The sequence below is a fragment of the Theobroma cacao genome, chromosome 3 (genome assembly GCF_053813885.1).
Source record: "Theobroma cacao isolate CCN51 chromosome 3, ASM5381388v1, whole genome shotgun sequence".
Classification (NCBI taxonomy): Eukaryota; Viridiplantae; Streptophyta; class Magnoliopsida; order Malvales; family Malvaceae; genus Theobroma; species Theobroma cacao.
In genome coordinates this window covers 2,631,475-2,649,243 of record NC_142641.1, presented here as the reverse complement: position 1 = coordinate 2,649,243, position 17,769 = coordinate 2,631,475, and the positions used below count along the sequence as shown (strand labels likewise).

At 32.4% G+C, this 17,769-nt stretch overlaps 2 protein-coding genes and 1 pseudogene across 3 annotated transcripts; 1 reads left to right on the top strand and 2 right to left on the bottom strand.

Annotated features, from left to right (window-relative positions):
- Positions 1 to 67: 67 nt before the first annotated feature.
- On the bottom strand, positions 68 to 2,415 carry NAC058 (NAC domain containing protein 58). Its single transcript, XM_007036468.3, has 3 exons — positions 2,093 to 2,415; positions 1,079 to 1,344; positions 68 to 963 (listed from the first exon to the last, which is right to left on the bottom strand). Exons 1-3 carry the CDS (start codon positions 2,244 to 2,246, stop codon positions 400 to 402), a joined length of 984 nt encoding a protein of 327 aa, XP_007036530.3. The 5' UTR covers positions 2,247 to 2,415; the 3' UTR covers positions 68 to 399.
- A 7,900-nt stretch (positions 2,416 to 10,315) lies between these two features.
- Positions 10,316 to 13,395, top strand: LOC18604127 (DNA ligase (DUF1666)). Its single transcript, XM_007036466.3, has 6 exons — positions 10,316 to 10,512; positions 10,610 to 11,091; positions 11,211 to 11,555; positions 11,674 to 12,042; positions 12,179 to 12,393; positions 12,494 to 13,395. Exons 1-6 carry the CDS (start codon positions 10,370 to 10,372, stop codon positions 12,737 to 12,739), a joined length of 1,800 nt encoding a protein of 599 aa, XP_007036528.3. The 5' UTR covers positions 10,316 to 10,369; the 3' UTR covers positions 12,740 to 13,395.
- A 1,885-nt stretch (positions 13,396 to 15,280) lies between these two features.
- LOC18604126 (coatomer subunit gamma-2-like) lies at positions 15,281 to 17,288 on the bottom strand (annotated as a pseudogene). Its single transcript, XR_016025133.1, has 2 exons — positions 16,480 to 17,288; positions 15,281 to 16,389 (listed from the first exon to the last, which is right to left on the bottom strand). The product of XR_016025133.1 is annotated as a coatomer subunit gamma-2-like (transcript).
- Between the last annotated feature and the right edge of the window lie 481 nt (positions 17,289 to 17,769).

Genomic DNA, 17,769 nt, shown 5'->3' with positions numbered 1-17,769 from the left:
AAGAAGGCAGCAACCTGTTGCTCACTTGCTATGCATGCATGAAACAATGCAATATTGTGCTGCTAGGTTCCAATAACATTCAGACTTCTTATTAGGAATTGGAATTTATGGACATTAAGTACTTTCCAATGGAGAAGGTGTTACTAGCAACCTACCAGGGACATTCTCCTTGTAGACATATCTAGAACAGGCCAACAGAAAAATCACTATAGTATTTTGCCCCTACATTTTTTACCTACATAAACACAATTAAGATCGAAACTCCGACAAGGTTACAGCATTGGGATAAATTGTTTCATCTTAACCCTTTCAAGTTATGGAACATTGAGACAGAAAAGAAGTGTACAAGGTGTTAGTTTTTTTTCACACTAGAGATACATATATATTTATATTGTAGCTTCACCACATGGAGTCCATATTGAATGGTTGCTCCTGTTGTTGTTGTTGTTGTTGTTGTTGTTGTGGAGTAGGATCTAAAACCTTGGAAGAAGAAGCTGTTGCGGCTTGGAAATTTGGACTTAAACCTGTTCCAAATTGAGGAATCCCTTGGGACGCCGATGACAGAAGCGAGTAATCCATAGTTGTAACGTCTCTGGGTTGATAATTCCTAAGCTGCAATGCCTTGAGAAGGAGGGAATTCATGGAAAGATTAGGGCTTAGAATGCTAGAAGGCCATGTGAGCGAGGACGGAACGCTTGCTGCAGCAAAATCCACGTTCAAGTTCATGTTCAAGTGACCATGATTAACAGTACTATTATTATAACCTGGTGTTGCAATGTTGCTGAACCCGGTACTTGATGGATTGGCGTTGATGTTCAAGTTTGGTAGCTCAACGTCTCCAAACTCATTGACAATTGAATTTGCATCACATGGAGATCCCATAGATGGTTGTGAGGATGAGGTTGGCTGCGGTTTCTTCACTGCAGCACTCTTTTGGAAAACCCTACAAACCACCCATTCCTCCTGTAAAAATCAAGGGAAAAAAATAACAAAAACAACCAAATTAAATCATTAGAATTCCTTCAAGCTACATCAATGAGAGGAAACAAATTTGAAGTATGAGAAAATATATATATACCTTTGTGGTTCTGAAAGGATGTTTGTTTTCAAGCCTATATTCATGCATGACCCAGTTACTTTTCTCACCCTTGGGGGCTCTCCCCTTGTAGAAAACTAGGGTTTTCTTCATCCCAACAAGAATGCCAGCCCGGAAGATTTCCTTGTCTTTGCCTGTGGTTTTCCAATAGCCTGCTTCAGTGGCTCGGTTGGTTCGAAGTCCTGTTGGGTATTTTCGGTCTCTCAAGCTAAAGAAATACCATTCTTTCTCCCCCATGGATGCCTTGGCTGCATCACATATTGATCTCAACATCAGTCTTTTGTTAGGCCACCAGAAAGTGGGGGAACAAACAGTCATGATTGGCCTAGAGATCTTAAATAGAATTAATTTACCAATCCTAAGCATTTGTCCTTTCAACATAATTAAACCTTAGTTAGTTTACATTAGTAAGTTTTTCCAAAGAGAAGTTTTCATTCTCAAATTTCAGAAGAAAAGACTAAAAAAGAGAACAAAACTTAACTGCTTTGATTAAACATTTATCATAAACAGGAATTAAGAAAATCAAGGGCAAAGAAACTAGAGGTTCAATCTCTATGAAAAAATATCATATATGGTATTTCTAGCTGTGTATAATTGTCTATTAAACAAAGTATATGATAATTAAATCTTCTCTGAACACAGACATGCAGAAACAAAGACAACCCCATCAAGGTATATAAATTTTCGTTTGGGGTTCGAAAAGTTTTAAGTAGATTTTTTGCCAAAAGATCAAAGCATGAGGATTTCTATCTATCTATCTATCTATCTATATATATATATATATATAAAGACTTGACATGGACAACAAAGTGATGCTCCAGATGCTATGGAATGTAATCAGAAAAGAAGCATGAAGATTTCCATATATATCTAATCTATCAATAGAGACTTGACAAGGAAAGCCAAGTGATGCTCCAGATGATATGGAATGTAATCAGAAAAAACGAAGTAAAAAAAGTTAGAATTAGTTTGAAACAAATCAAAGACTCAAGCTACCTGGAAGGTCCCAGGGTTCACATTTATTGAGATCAACATCAACAATAGCCTTGGACGTGAAGCTGACATCGGAGACCTTGTGGGAAAGATAATAAGTGATGAGTTCTTCATCTGTTGGATGGAATCTGAACCCTGGAGGAAGGTTCTCCTCCATATTTTTTCTTTCTTGAAAAAAGCTTGAATAAAAGGCCAAGGCAAAAAAGAGCAACCGAGTTCCAAAATACGGCTGACGCTATGAAAAGAGCTTATAACAGCAATTTAGAGAAGATTGGGAATCGGTAGCGTGTACTTTATGTTCTATAACTTCCCCTGATCTTGAAGAAGAAGCAGCCATGGCTAGCCTTTTTTAAATCATGATAATTACAGCTAACACTTTGACAAAACATGGTGCAAAGAAAAATGATACACTTGGTTAAGAAATTGACGACAATGCCACTACAGTGAATGGGCTAGAGCTATGATGGATTTGCTAAATTACCACCAAAGTTTTCCAATTATTACTGAAAAGTCAAGCAGTTGCAGGCATTGACTATGAGGGATTGGGTTTATTTTTTCTTTGGTTTTCTGTTTCAAAGCTGAATTTTTTGTGGGGAGAGGGAATGACAAAGAGTTTGTGCACGAGGGGTTGAGTTTTTGATACACAAGAATTAAGATTTAGAGATTTTAGTGTGTGTGTTTTTCTTCTCTGATCCTGCCCAACCACCTTCACCCAATTCTACCCACCCAAATCCCAGTCTAATGGGAACATAGCTTAACACTATAGTCATCAATATTTTATTGACACTTGTGGGATCCTATATTGTCATCAATCTGTCCCTCTCACACGCGCAAATGACTAGGGTGTTCTAATTAATCAATTAATGGGTTGTTTCTAATCTATTTGTTAATAAAATTTATTTATGATCATTGCAAATGATAGATAGTACAAATTAAAATTTTATCATTGATGTTTGACGAGTAATATCTAGTATGCTCAGATTTTTTCTTAAATTTCTCTAGAAATTATTTTTAAATTTTTAAAAAAGAAAATCAGGGTCTGTAATATTGCCGATCACAATATATGTGCAAGTATTTGAAATAAACTTGTTTTTTTTTTTTTTTCCTTTTGGAGACATAATTTAAGTTGGGATTAATTATGGGATTTCTATTTTGAAAATCTCTTCCAAACAATAGGATGTGGCTAGCTTCTTGACCATGTGTGCAAATAGTGTAGTCATATAATTAAACTACAATTAGTGTGATATTTTCTAAAATCTCCATAGTTTCTACAATTTGAAAGACTAGATGTACCTGTCAATATCAATATTAAATGCCTCGATAATCAAAGTCATTAATTAATCTTTATATATGGATATGAGTTGTTTCATTCATAGTCAGATATAAAAGATGTTTTGGTAAGAATAGGGATGACATAGAATAATTGATAATTGACACTCGAGGATCTATCATGGCTGCTCACAAAGTTTAATTTTCCATTAAACAAATGTTGGGAAAACTAAGATTACTAAGAGTGGTTAAAAGGGTCACCAACCCACACGACTGTACCTATGGTTAAGCATTTCTGTTTGGACCTTTCCTTCTTTCTTCCCATTTGCCCACCACAAATGTCAATCCTAACGACAACTTTTACATGCACTACATCTTTTTTTTTCCAGTTGGGTTTCTAGAAACACAAATTCATTTATGTTTCATGCACAAGACTCTCTCTCTTTAATTTCTGTTTTTTTGTTTTTTTTAATGAAACTTTAATTCGCTTTTGATACTCATTGATTAAGAGGTAAAAAGAAGTAAACCCAGGATTAGGAGTGAGTAAAATTGGACTAAATTAATGATTCAATCAAACCGAATGCAATTTGGATAAAACGATTCAATTTAATTGGTTCAATTAATTTATTTGGTCAATTCTTAGTTTAAAATTTTTAAACCGAACCAATCAAAAAACCAAACTAATATTATATATATATATATATATTATGTATACATATTAGAATTTTGAGGTTAAAACTCTTGAATTATAATTTGATGGTTTATATGAAAGTACATAATTATGTGAGTGAAAAGACAAATATTATGACTTTTTTATGTTTAGATTATTTATATATTTTATAATTATGAATAAAGTTTATAAATTTCAATGTTGTAATTGTAAAAGATAAAAGTGATAAATTTAGGTTCTTTTGATCCAAAATACTACCAATCGAACCAATTTGATATTTGATCGATTTAATCTTTTTTTAAATTTGATCAATTCTATTCAATTTTTGAAAATTATTTAATTAATTTAGTTCTTGATTATAACGGACCGAATTGATCAATTGTTCATCCCTACCCAAGATTGGTTAAATTTGTAACTAACTTTATATGCATTAATTATGCATTGTCGGCAAGTTGTTGCCCTAATATCTTTACTTTGTTTAACAATATGGTGGTCATTTCCTCAACCCAAATGTGAACCAAATCTAAATGAAAAGATTGGCATAAACTAGAAATGGTACCATATATTTGTCCACATTCATGTGAAGGCCGAAAATCAAGTAACCAAAACAAAAAAAGAATTAGGTACATTAAACGTAGTTAAAGCAGCTCCTTCATCATCAATAGAAGAAGAAGACGATATGATTAGTGAACCTAACTATAATTCGACTATAAAATTAACAGTTAAGTAATTATTTGACTTGAATTGCATTGCATGCATGGTCAATAGATGAAAAATCAACAAGAATCCATGTTAATGTCATCAAATTGTCCTACACCTCCCCGGCAAAAACGCTCTTTTTGCCGCGTGAGTCAAGAGCTTTAACTTTTTATCGTTTACTCATTCAAAATTTACCCAAAATTATATATATAATTAGCTGCCTTTCCCATTGAAGATTTGGCTTGCACAATTACATATGTAATTAGCGAAGCAAAAGCTATAGACGACCTATGTTTAATTCAATTTGTTCTCCACATGATGCAGCCTTATCTTTAATGCTAAGGAGGAATTTGGGGACTTTCTAAGTTTAAGTTTAAGTTTTTTCTGGCTCACATGACAATCAGAATCCAAAATTGCCAATTGTCAACCTCCAATTGCATACTGTTGCCGAATCATAAAATAAAAAAAAAATTCGATTCTTCTACTTTTCTTTATATATATATATATATATATATATATATATATATATATATATATATATATATTTGGGGAAAGGAGATTCGAACTTTATTTTTTTTTAGAAGGAGATTATACACCAATTAATGAGTTAAATGCTCGGATATCAAAAAAAAAATTGCACACTACTATATTATTGGGTTTATTTTCTCTTTCTTTTTGTTTGAGTAGTTTTTTGAAAAATCTCCTCCTCAATCTTAGATCTTTGGATTTTTTTGAGATTTAGAGAAAAATGATAAAATTTTCAAAAAACTATTTTGATTAAAGGAAAGAAGAGAATGAGAGGCCTTGAAAAATTATTTTTTTTATTCTGACGCTATTAGCCAATCAATGACCAATGATGATCGATCGACAATTCTGGTTCTAGTTCTACCATATAATCACATCACCAAGCCACATCATATATCATACGGACAAAAAGTACCAATTAGCATTGGGTTTGACAATAGTTAATTTTTGTTAAGGTTAAGAGTTTGTTTGACTCAAAATAAAAATTTAAAGACTCGTTTGAATGTAATAAAAAATGAAAAACTTAATTGAATAAATGGATATAATCCAAGAGCATTTTTAGGATTTACATATAATATGAAAATTCATAATTATAAATATATTACCTTCTTGAAAGTAAAATCTCATACAAATTTCCTTTTGTGCTCTCTAAATCTCTTTCTATTCATAAGGTTCAAGTCCTCTCTTTTACCATAAAAAATTGAGTTAATATTAACTATGAATTTGACTTAAAATTTGTCAAATTCATGTAAATTTGAGACAAGATTCAAATTTGTCATTTTATATCGAAAGATGGATCAAACTTATCACTAAATTTTGAACGAGTGATCTACTATATATCGTATTTTGTAATTTGATTTCAAAGTTAACATTAAAAGAATATTCCATTAGAAAATAAAAAAATTTGAATTTTCAAATTCATTTAATATTTATAATTAGAATAAAATTTAAATTTACCACTTTATTTTGACTAATGATCAAACCTATCATTAATTTTTGAACAGTTATAATTTTATCATTGTACTTTGTCACTCGATTAAAAAAAATTCAAAAAGTCAACTATTAAAAACTATTCCGTTAGAATTTTTTTTTTTTGATAAATTCAGTTAGAATATTTTATTTTTGAACCAAATGAAAAGTACAATAGTAAAATTACACTCATACAAAGAAAATCGATAAATTTAAACTATCGCTTCAACAAAAGTAGTAAATTAAAATCTTAATACATTATAATTTATTTTGTTTAAAATCTCTCAACCTGATGATCTTGGACATGATGTTTAGATAAATAAATTTTCTTAAAGGAGTAATACTATACTTTCTTCAACTTTCAATCGTTCAATTATTTACAAATGACTTATCTGAAATCAATAATAAGTTTATAAATATTTACATTTTGAAAATAGTTAAAACCATCAAATTATCCAGCATTCTAATTTTTTTTTTTATAATAATGAAGGAGCAACCTCAATTACAAACTTAATCGAAACCTTTTTTTTACGAATTAATTTAATTTCTTTTATATAAAAATTAATGCTTTTCTTTTCAACAAAACCTGAAAACTGAACCCCCGTTGCTCAAGGCCAGATCGCTTTATCCGAACATGAGAATAAGCCCATAGGCCATTACTACAAACAATGGGGAAACCATTGAATCATGGACCAAACATATAGTCTGGCCCATATCTTTCCGGCATACCTTTTACAACATGTGGCAAATATTACCCCAAGGGCCAAGGCCATACCCAACTATTGAAATTTTTAAATTAAAATCTTGAACAGAATTACTTTTTATTAAATAATTTAAAATTTTTTATTATAAAAAAGAAATACGAAATATTTAAAAATTTACATTTGATATATTGTCAAACTAATGAATTTCTCAATTATTTTGATTCGATTCGGTTTCGGTTTTTTAAAAGAAGAGTTCAATTTTTTTGATTTTGAGATTTTCAAAATCAATTTCACTGAATTAACTATTTGCATACTCATCGGTATGTCAATGTTTAATACTTATATACAATCAGTTAATTACATAAATTTATTTCATAAATATGTAAAAATAATAGTTCAAAATTTTAAATTTATATATTAAATAAGATGATAATAATTAATTTATTAATATTATAAATTGATAATGTATCAAATATAAATTCAATACTTTAACACGAAACATGTAATATAAGACACAAAACCATTAAAGATGTGCAAGGCCTTATTATTTATTAATTAATGGCTTAAATATTCTAACATAAACTCAACATAACAGGAACAGCTAATTAAGGTTCTTGTTGGACAAATATTCCAGATGGGAAAAGTAAAGAGGCAGAGTCCCACCGGAATTCTGGAAGGAATCTTTAGCCACAAGCAGAGCCCGGGCTTTATGGGTTGGGGCTTGACCACAATTTCTACTTTGTCTAAGTTGTTGTGTATTTTAATAAAAGTTTAAAATAAATTTATCATAAAAAATTGAAATAAAAAGGTATAGTGCTAAAAAAAAACTTTTAACTTATTTAAAATATTTAAATAAATTTTTATTCTTTTATTACGTTCAATCAAGTTTTTATATTTTTATTTTGAATCAAATAAACTCTTATAACTAATGCAACTTGTCATTTTATATTTATAAAAAATTGACACGATGTTAATGTGAAGAGTAAAAAATATCACTTGATTATGTTATCATGTCAAATTAACATATCATATTGTCATCAATTATAATATATCAACATATCGATATTAGTGTCACGTGGTTTCTTATGCCTTGAGACTTACCTTGCTTTTCAAGAACACCAAAAATCAACCGGTCATGGATTTTAAGCTTATTTGACTTAGCTTTTTTTTAACTGTAAAGCTAATATGAAGTTTTTATAAAAAAATAATAGTTTTTAAATTTACTTTTATAAACTCTTTTTTTATAGATAAGCTGTTTGGCAAAACAATATAAATTCTAATTTTGATTAAAATTATTATAAAAATACTTAATAAATAACTTTCTATTAATCACAAATTCTTTTGTTCACAATGGAAAAAAGTTGATTTTAATTTTTTTATTTATTTAAAACAAATTTTTAGAAATATAAAAAGTATTTTTATATAACATAAAATTTATAATTAATAATAAATCATATAAAAATGAAAACAGATAATGTTAGAATTATTTTTAATAGGTGAGGATATTTTTGAAGCAAAAAAAAATATTTGTTTAAAAAAGAGAAGTGTTTTTTAAAAAAAGAAAAGAAAAATTCCTTTCTAAAGCTTTTCTTGATTTTTTTTAAATTTTATTCTTTAATTTCTTGAAATTTTTTAAAAGTTTTTCAAAATTCTTGTTTTGTCTATCTTTTGCTTTTAAAAGATAAATAAATTGAAAAAAAGTGAAGTCAACCAAACACTTCACCTCCGAAAATCTCCATTTCTCATGTCCTAAGTTAATTAATTAATTAATTTTTTTACTATGAAAAGCAATAAGTAACCGGAAATGTGTGAGACAAAATCCTAAGGAGACAGCATTATGTGCAGAAACCTTTGGTTCCAAGTTAAGGACATGGAGCAAATCAGAAATTTCCCTGGACAAATCCCCCAAAAGACAGCCCCACTCTCTCCTTTTAAAGGGCTTTCCATAATCAAGGGGCAAAGAATATCTCAAGCAATAAAGTCTCTCCACTATCGAATTAACATAAAACAAAGAATAAAAAAAGACCCCAAAATTATTTATATTGGATTATGTTACACGATTCTAGCATATATTATTAATTCTTTTATAAAGCAAAAAAGCCATACTTGTTTACAGATGCGTGTGGGCAGGTTTTTGGTCCTTGGTCTCTTCTTTTCATCTTTGTTGTTATTTAGGATTTTGAGGTAAGATATAGGGCCTTTTGATCATAGACTAGGATTTTCTCTGCTTTTGAATACGACTACTTGTGTACTTAGATTAATACAAGGTTTCTATGCTTTTAATGCCCGAGAGTATTCCAAGTGATTCCTCTTGCTTTGTTTTTTTTTTTTACGCAGTTGCAAGAACAACACCATGACCCCCCATGGATTCACTACCTCTTCATAGAGTTTTTGTGTATTGCAAAACCAATTAATCCTTACAAATTGTTATAATTTGCAAAATCATTAATTTGTCAAATCGTATGATCAACAAAGTTTTAATGTAAAAAAATCTGATTCTCAATATCATATCAACACTTTTCGTAACTAAATCTGATTATGAAAGCATCAATGTCTCCCTCATCAGTCTTCGTGTCCTTCGGTGATAGAAGAAATTTAAATAGAGAAAGAGACAAATAAATGAGTAAAGAGAGAAATTTTGAAAAATGAAAAAACAGTTTCCTTTATATATATATATATATATATATAAGATTTTGATGTTTAAAATTGGGTATGATATTTTTGTTCAATAATTTTTTTAGTCTATTCTTGCATGCTCAGATTGCCTATTATTTAGGAGAATTCGGTATTAATTTTTTTTTTGGAAAGAGAGTTTGGTATCAATTATTTTGTGTTTTTAAGAAATAGCCATTTTTAAGAATGGTTATTCTTTAATACAAAGACAAATCAAACAAAATAATAACGGTCACTTAAGAATAAGCCAGTCTTTCTAACCAAACCGAGCCGACAGCGTGTTATTCTCATGCGAAATTAACAAGGAATTGATTGAAATGTTTTAACATGAATAGTACAATAATGTACATAATTAAATATTATAAAATGATAAATACATTGAGATTAATCAAGAAATTCCTTCCTACCTAAGTTCTAACCAAATTTTCTAGGATTTATCCCCTCCCTAACACCATAAAAACAAAAAGAAAAAGAAAATTAAAATATGCTCGCTTGATGTCTTAATTTGATAACTATCCAAAAAAAAAAATGGTTGGCAATAATTTGATGACGAATTTGCCCTCCCTATTTGCAATTGATGATTTGAAAATGATTTGAGGTAAAATTGACATTGCAGGACAGATTAGACATTTTAAGAAAGAAGGAATGGGACACCACTTTAGTCCAATTTGGAAGATATGATATGAAACATTTCTTTTAACCAAGACTTCACTTTGCTTTTGAGTAGGAGTTGCTGGCAGCTCATTTTTGCAGCACCAAAGGCAAGAAAATATGCCATGTTCAGAGCAAGCTCTAGTTAGATTGTTTTACAATCTCTCAAGCTCCTCCCTGCTCCTCCTCCTCTTCCTGTACTTCTCATCCATTTTGCTTGCCAGGCTCTTCTACTTCATTGGAAGTTATCCCCTCATCCAAAGGTCTAGTATCATGCAGCAATTCTCTTCCTGTTTTTCTTAACTTAAAATTGTTTTCCTTGCTTTACATTGATGTTGATGTTGTTCCTTTCCTTTGCAGAAATCAAAATGGATATGACTACAGTATGTTCTCTGAGGAAGAGGAGGCGCAAGAAGAAGAAGAAGAAGAATATGCTGACAGGTTTTATAGGGTGAACTGCATGGAAAAAGATCACCTGGTGGCAGACATAATTCATGGGGGTGAATCACTTTTATTCCTGCCAGACAACAGCTTTCAAACGATTCAAAATGATGGTGCTGAGGAATCCAATAACCCCCCTGATCATCAGCTGACAAGTGAAGATCAAGAAAACGCAAGTTATACTACTGAACAGTTTTCTGCTCATGACTCATCACCTTGTTCAGATTCTGAGCATGATAATGGTGATACAGAGTTGCTGGATGGAGAGATCCCAACAAAAGATGCTGATTCACTTTGTAATTCTGATGTAAATGATCAAGATGGTCCCACTCCCATCGTCTCACCAATACTCACGGAACAGGACAAAAGTGATCAGGTGGACAATGATAAAGATGGTGTTGGTATGTGCATTTATGCTTAGTATCACATGCTGTACTTTATTTGTTTCTGCTGATCATGACATCTTGTGCTTTTCGTTTTAATGCTGTCACTCGACCTGATATTGTTTATGCTGGAACAGAAATTTGCCGTAATAAAAAAATCAGACATGGGGTGGTAACAGATTTTTCAAGAAATGACAAGTTTTTTGTTATTGAACCAACAAAATTGGAGTCTAAGAAGTTACTAGTTCATGAGAAGGATGATGAAGAAATCTATGGCGACTCTTGCACTATTGGCTCTACTTCTAAGAGCTCCTCTGAGTGGAGAAGCTCAATAAACTGTAGAGATTCAGGGACTGATGATCCATTTTCTTCTTCCTCAAGAAGAAGTTGTCCCAAGTGGGAGTCCTACACAGTGTTTCAAAAATATGATGAAGAGATGATGTTCCTAGACAGAATTAGTGCACAGAAGCTCCAGGAAACAGGTAATATGATTTTTTTTTTCCAACAAACTTCAATGCATTTTGATGTACTACTTGTTTGAAACTTGGTAAATTTCTACAGCAATGCACTTCTTTCTTGATTGGTTTGACGTTGTTTCAGAGTCACTGAGGTCCATCCAAGCTTGTCCAAGGTCAATATCAGAGAGATTAGTCCACAAGTTTGCCACAATGAACAAGAAGCCATCGGATATCAGACACAATCCATATCATGAACTAGAAGCAGCATATGTAGCTCAAATTTGCTTAACTTGGGAAGCTCTGAACTGGAATTACAAGAACTTCGAACGTAAAAGAGCTGCACGCAAAGATTTTGACTGTCCTGCCAGCATTGCTCAGCAGTTTCAGCAATTCCAAGTTCTTTTACAAAGATACATCGAAAATGAGCCTTATGAGCAAGGCCGGAGACCCGAGGTGTATGCCAGGATGAGGCTTTTGGCACCAAAGTTGCTTCTGGTTCCTGAATATCGAGGTATTCATTAAACTATCCTGGAAAGAGCAAAAGATTATAAAGGACTGAAGATTTGTTAATATTGTTTGATTTTTTAAGCAAAATGAATCTACATTTATACCTATAACATTCTTTTATTCCATTTTTTAATATGAAGATTATGAGGATGATCAAAGGGATGAAGGTTTTGGCTCAAGAATTTCAGCAGATTCATTTCTGGTGATAATGGAAGATGGAATTCAGACCTTCATGAATTTTCTCAAGGCAGACAAGGAGAAACCATACCAAATCATTAAAGCATTCTTTGGGAGGAAGAGACGAGGTTCAGTTGACCCAACACTTCTCCAACTCATGAAAAAAGTTAATGCTAAAGTAAGTTCAAATTAAAATTCCCTTACATTTTGGCTTTTATATATTTATCCCAATGATGAGTAGCAATCAGATTTTGCCTTTGCTTTTGTTTTAATTGCAGAAAAAGATGAAGCTCAAAGACCTCCGCCGGGCTCACAAATGCATAAGGAAAAGAAAACTGAAGGTGGAGAAAGAGATGGAGATATTGATGGGTCTAATTGACCTAAAAGTGGTGTCTAGGGTGTTGAGAATGAGTGATCTAAGCGAAGAACAATTGCATTGGTGTGAAGAGAAGATGAGCAAAGTCAGGATTTTGGAAGGGGAACTGCAAAGAGATTCCTCACCACTTTTTTTCCCTGCACACTGACCCACCACCATTATATGCTAATATTTTTGCTTTGATGACTAGATTATGAATGTGCATCACTGCACAAAATGAATATCCTGGGCAAGCTTTTGTAAATACTCTTAAGAAAAGAAAGAAACTATATGGAGGAAGGGTCCTACAAATCAAAGTTAACTGCATGTGGGGTGACTCGGAATTTGGAGATTTGGGAATTCCATGAAATGAAAGAAGAGTAAAGCATGGTAGGCTAAGTGAACTTTGAAAGTGAAAAGACCAGAGGCAAAGCAAGGAACATGAAGATAGATACAATGGTAGCTTTATTAGTTTGCTTTCCCTCTTTTTTAAATTTGGGTTTATCTGTATGGATTTGAGAGCTGAATCAAAAGAAGAGATGAAGTAAGCAAAGGCCTGTTTACACATGCAGAGCAAAGAATAAAAAGGTAGCACATGGTACACTCAAAGGATGGTATATCAGAATCAGAGTAGCCTCATGTTGACCCCACTTTGGCTGGGGTTAGTATAAATAAAAGCATTGGGAAAAGGAAGTCTTGTAGTACTATATGCCTATATGATGAGTTCTGAATAGCATTGACTCATAGAAAAATAGCAACGGAACAAGTTAGGGCAGCCTCAAAGATGTTACATCAGCTTAATAAGTAAAAAACATTCTCCTCTTATGCATAGTGTTCTCTCCTTTTTTTTCTTTTTTTTCTTCTTTTTACCTGTTTAAATTTCATTCGTAAACCCTAGCTTTGTTCCCCTATGACTAGCGTAGTTAGCTTGCCATTGATGTGATGTTTCAGTTTATTTAATACAAGAAAAGAAATTATCATATAAGATCTTAAAGATTAACCTTTTTTATGGAATTATGACCAAATTCTGTCGAAATTAATTTTTTCATATTTCTATAGATTTTCAAAGAAATTTTCACTGAAAATTATTTTGTAGCAAAACCATAAGACAAAGTTAAAAATTTAAATATATTGATTGACTCGTAATTAAAAATTATTACAGAATCACGTTTAAGTCTACACTTTTTATCATTAAAAAAGGTCTATATATTAATATATGCACATTGGATTAAGAAACCTATGACTACATAGCTGAAATCAAGAGTCAAGACCAACTCATTTGTTAATTACTGGACACTAAGTCGTCATGCAACCAGGGCTATCCTCTAAACAGGGCCCGCTGAGCCTTTTTTATGAGCAAACAGCAGCATGCATGTTCCACGACGGAAAAACAGCTGGTCAAAACTTGTGGATGCAGAGATTGTCTTCTTTTTCTTTTTCTTTTTTCTTTCCTTTTTCTGCCTTGGAGAAAAGAAGAAGGATTAGGAGGTAGACAGGTGGAAGGAGGGACAAACACCCCTTTAGCCTTTCTACTTGTGACTGTGACTTTTAGAGGATTCACACTAGGTTAATTTAAATAATAAAAAAAACTAAGTTAAAGGATGGATTTGATGTGATTGGGTTTGGTTTGATTTTATTTCTCCTTTTTTATAAGCTAGGCAAACCCACAATCAAAGTATCAATTACATATCATTAAGAAATATATCTGTTATTTATAGTCTATTTATCTCTATTATATATATATATATATGCACGGATATTAATAAAATTTTTTATTAACAAAAATTAATGTTTTTGTTTATTATATTTTTAGATTATTTGTTTTAATAATTTTTAATTATTATAAATTTAATAAAATTTATCCAATTTATAAAGAAGAATTCTAATTGTATTTAATAATTTTCAATTAAATACATTTTAACTTGGTTAAGTTTTTCTTTTTTTGCATGTTAGCATATGCTGCATTACTCATTAAAGAAATCATGTTAGCATATGCTGCATTACTCATTAAAGAAATCATGTTAGCATATACAGTATATATTACTCACAAAAAAATTGGATATATGTTATTCATGTTAGCAAAGTTCTAAAATAATTTAATTATTTAAGCTATCTACAATTCTAATCATTCTTAGAAATTAGAATTCTAAGAGTTTCTTATTACTTAATGTCATCACTATTATAATTTCTTCTCAATGCAGATTTACTTTTTTTTCTTAATCATGATTGTCTTTCCTTTCTTTTATTATGCAAGTGGATTGCTACAGTTAAATTTAACATAATTATTTTTGTGGTCTATAGATTCGTAGTGTTATCATCCAATAAGAGGTTCCCTATCTCACAAAAATTTTATAATTTTATATAATTATAATTAATATTGACGTAGGTTTTTCCTTCAGTTTTTAATAGTTTTTTTATAGATAAGAGATTTTAAGTTATCAATGTAATTTTTGTGCATGTCAATGTAATAGACATATCAAATCACATGTAAGATTGGAATTTCAGGCATTGGAATTTCTCGAAATCTCTCTTTATTTATTTATTTATTTATTTGACAAGTAAAAACGCACCTCAAAATTCATGAATATAAAATCAAGCATTGCTTGACGGATCCTATACTTAAATCCCACATAAGAATTTTGGAAATAAAAAAAAATGAAAAATAATAAATCCCTCCTATGGGCCTGACTTGCATGATACACAATATTAATTTCAGATTAACAGATGACCAGATAAATGCAAGTGAACCGAGAATAAGGGCCATGCAATTCTTTCTACAAGCTTATCTGTTTTGCAGCCATCTGCCTCTGATCTCATATAAAACCACAAAAAAATTTATAAAAGCCTGTAGGGAAAAACAAACAATTAACAACGTAGCCGCTAGCTACAATCTCATGAATGGAATCACTAACAGCTTCATCCTCACATCTAACAGCAAGTTTCATTGCTACATCCTTTGGACCATCAATGCCAAATTGCAACCTCACGAGCACCTTCACATTGCCAATGTATACACCACATAGTAGACAAGTGTGTTGACCTTGAATTGCTAGGGACAACCTCCATGCCCTCACAGGGTTGCATGCCAAGCAGATTTATGACAGCATTAACCGCTTCAGCCAGGCTATCCCTTGGGCCAAGGCCATATTCATCCACACGCTCACAATCTGCACCCATGCTTTCCCATGCATTCCTGAAATTAGAGACGCCCACCTTCAACATGTAATCAGCTGCGACAACTTCAAGATCCTCCAGTTGGTACTCCTCCTCCAGTCCATCTTCCTCAGCCTCACCAGTACTTGGATCAACCTCTTTTGCAATGAATCTCAGCACATTTGAAAACTTTCCAACGGCAGGGACCCCCTCTGGCTTCTCAAATGCCACAAAGGTCTGTCCAGGTGAATCATATGGAAGTGATATTAAAGGCTTTGTAGCTACTTCAGCAAATTCCTCAGCCTCTGAAGCATCCACAATAACAGTGGCATTCTCCAATAATTGTTCTGGAATAGTATTGGTGCAGTTGTACTGAAACACAACATGACCATCAAAAATATGTTTGACAACATTAACTGCATACTCTGTTTCTGCTCCTGTCAGCTCAACAGGTGCAGAGGACTTGAAAAGCTTGCCAAAGTTTGCAAACTCAGGAATGGATGAAAGCAGCCTCTCATAAGCATCAACAGTTGATGGCGGGCCAGTAGGAGGAGCACTAAGACCAGTTTCCATCTCATAAACATCAAACTGCCGAGTACAATGGCTGCCATTGGTCAAGATAAGATGCAGGCGGCCTCCAAGCTCTCTAAAGTATCTGCACTTGGGCTGTTGGCCCCAATCATCAGGAATTTCAGGCATTGGAATTTCTCGAAATCTCTCTTTATTTATTTATTTATTTGACAAGTAAAAACGCACCTTATAATTCATGAATATAAAATCACATAGACCATTCTGCTCAAGCCTATATCCCTTGATTGAAAGAGCTTTGTACCAGCAAAGAAAACTTCTGTTGCTTCAACCTTAGTGAATGTTTCTCCTTGGTTCAGTAGATAAAGAAGCTTTGTGATAACCTGAGAGCATCTACGCGGATCAAGCTGAGGGTCATTGAAAACCCTAGCCTCTTGCAGAACCGCACCCTTCTCAATCCCCAAAAATGGAGAGTAGTCCGCTTCATCGTCGCGATCGTCGTCTTTCTTCACCAAAGGCTGTGCCATCGCTAATTGAAAGCTTGCACCTTCGAGATCTAAGGCGAGTTATATAATTTCTCTTCTTTTTATGTTTGCAGGCGAGTGAGTGTTTCCCTCTTTTATCTCTTTCTCTCTCTCGCTCGCTCGCTCGCTCTGTCTCGTGTTCTTCTAAACGCTTTGGTTTTTGAAGAAGAGAGGGGTCTTGAAATCTCTGTTTATCAACATCAAAACAAAGGAAATTCCTAGAGTAACTCATCCAATAAATGGCACCACAACAATACGCCCATCGACTGTAATTAACCTTGGGAATTTCACTAGAGAAACTCCAAAGTTGAGTTTCAGATGAGTATATCTCCAACCGGTAAAGATGAGGAGATGACCTTGAGCTCCGAACAAAAACAACTTTGTAATAGCTCGATCTCGAGGGATCAAAAGTAAAACAACACAAAATATAGTGCTGTAGAGAATCGGAGGATTATCAAAGCAAAAATAACCAGAAAAACAGAGAACGAAGAAAAAGGGTTTTTAATATTTGAATTGCAAGAGACAATTTATTCATTTTCAGCTGAGTATTTATACAAACATTTGAAATTCAAAAGACTACTTTTAGTTTAAATGTAGCCTCGGGATCTATACATAACAAATTCAGCTGACATTGCTAAAATCAGAGAAGCTCAACATTCCAGACAACGGTAAACATAGATGCTGAACCAAAACAACAAATTTACAAGTCATTTAGAACCAAGAAACTAAACGACAAAGATTCAAGTCGTATAGAAACTAAGAAAAGAAACATTAACATAAAATGACTCTTGACTCATGCGTTTCACAATTCTTGATTTAATGATTGTGAAATGATGATGTTTTGACTTTCTACGTAAAACTCCTTCAACAAGCCATTGCTTCCTTCTCAGCCCCCAGCTGCTTTAACTTGCTTCAACCAATTTCATATCATTCTTTCAACACACCTCCTTGATCTAAAATCTGGTGAACTCCCAACATTGCTCAAAGTAACTCA

Excerpts from the sequence above, each read along its gene's own strand:
- LOC18604127 (XM_007036466.3), top strand. The coding sequence starts at position 10,370 with ATGCCATGTTCAGAGCAAGCTCTAGTTAGATTGTTTTACAATCTCTCA. Across the intron at positions 11,092-11,210 it reads CAATGATAAAGATGGTGTTG|AAATTTGCCGTAATAAAAAA; the intron begins GTATGTGCATTT and ends ATGCTGGAACAG. Across the intron at positions 11,556-11,673 it reads ACAGAAGCTCCAGGAAACAG|AGTCACTGAGGTCCATCCAA; the intron begins GTAATATGATTT and ends ACGTTGTTTCAG.
- NAC058 (XM_007036468.3), bottom strand. The coding sequence starts at position 2,246 with ATGGAGGAGAACCTTCCTCCAGGGTTCAGATTCCATCCAACAGATGAA. Across the intron at positions 1,345-2,092 it reads TGAACCCTGGGACCTTCCAG|CCAAGGCATCCATGGGGGAG; the intron begins GTAGCTTGAGTC and ends TATGTGATGCAG. Across the intron at positions 964-1,078 it reads ATCCTTTCAGAACCACAAAG|GAGGAATGGGTGGTTTGTAG; the intron begins GTATATATATAT and ends TGATTTTTACAG.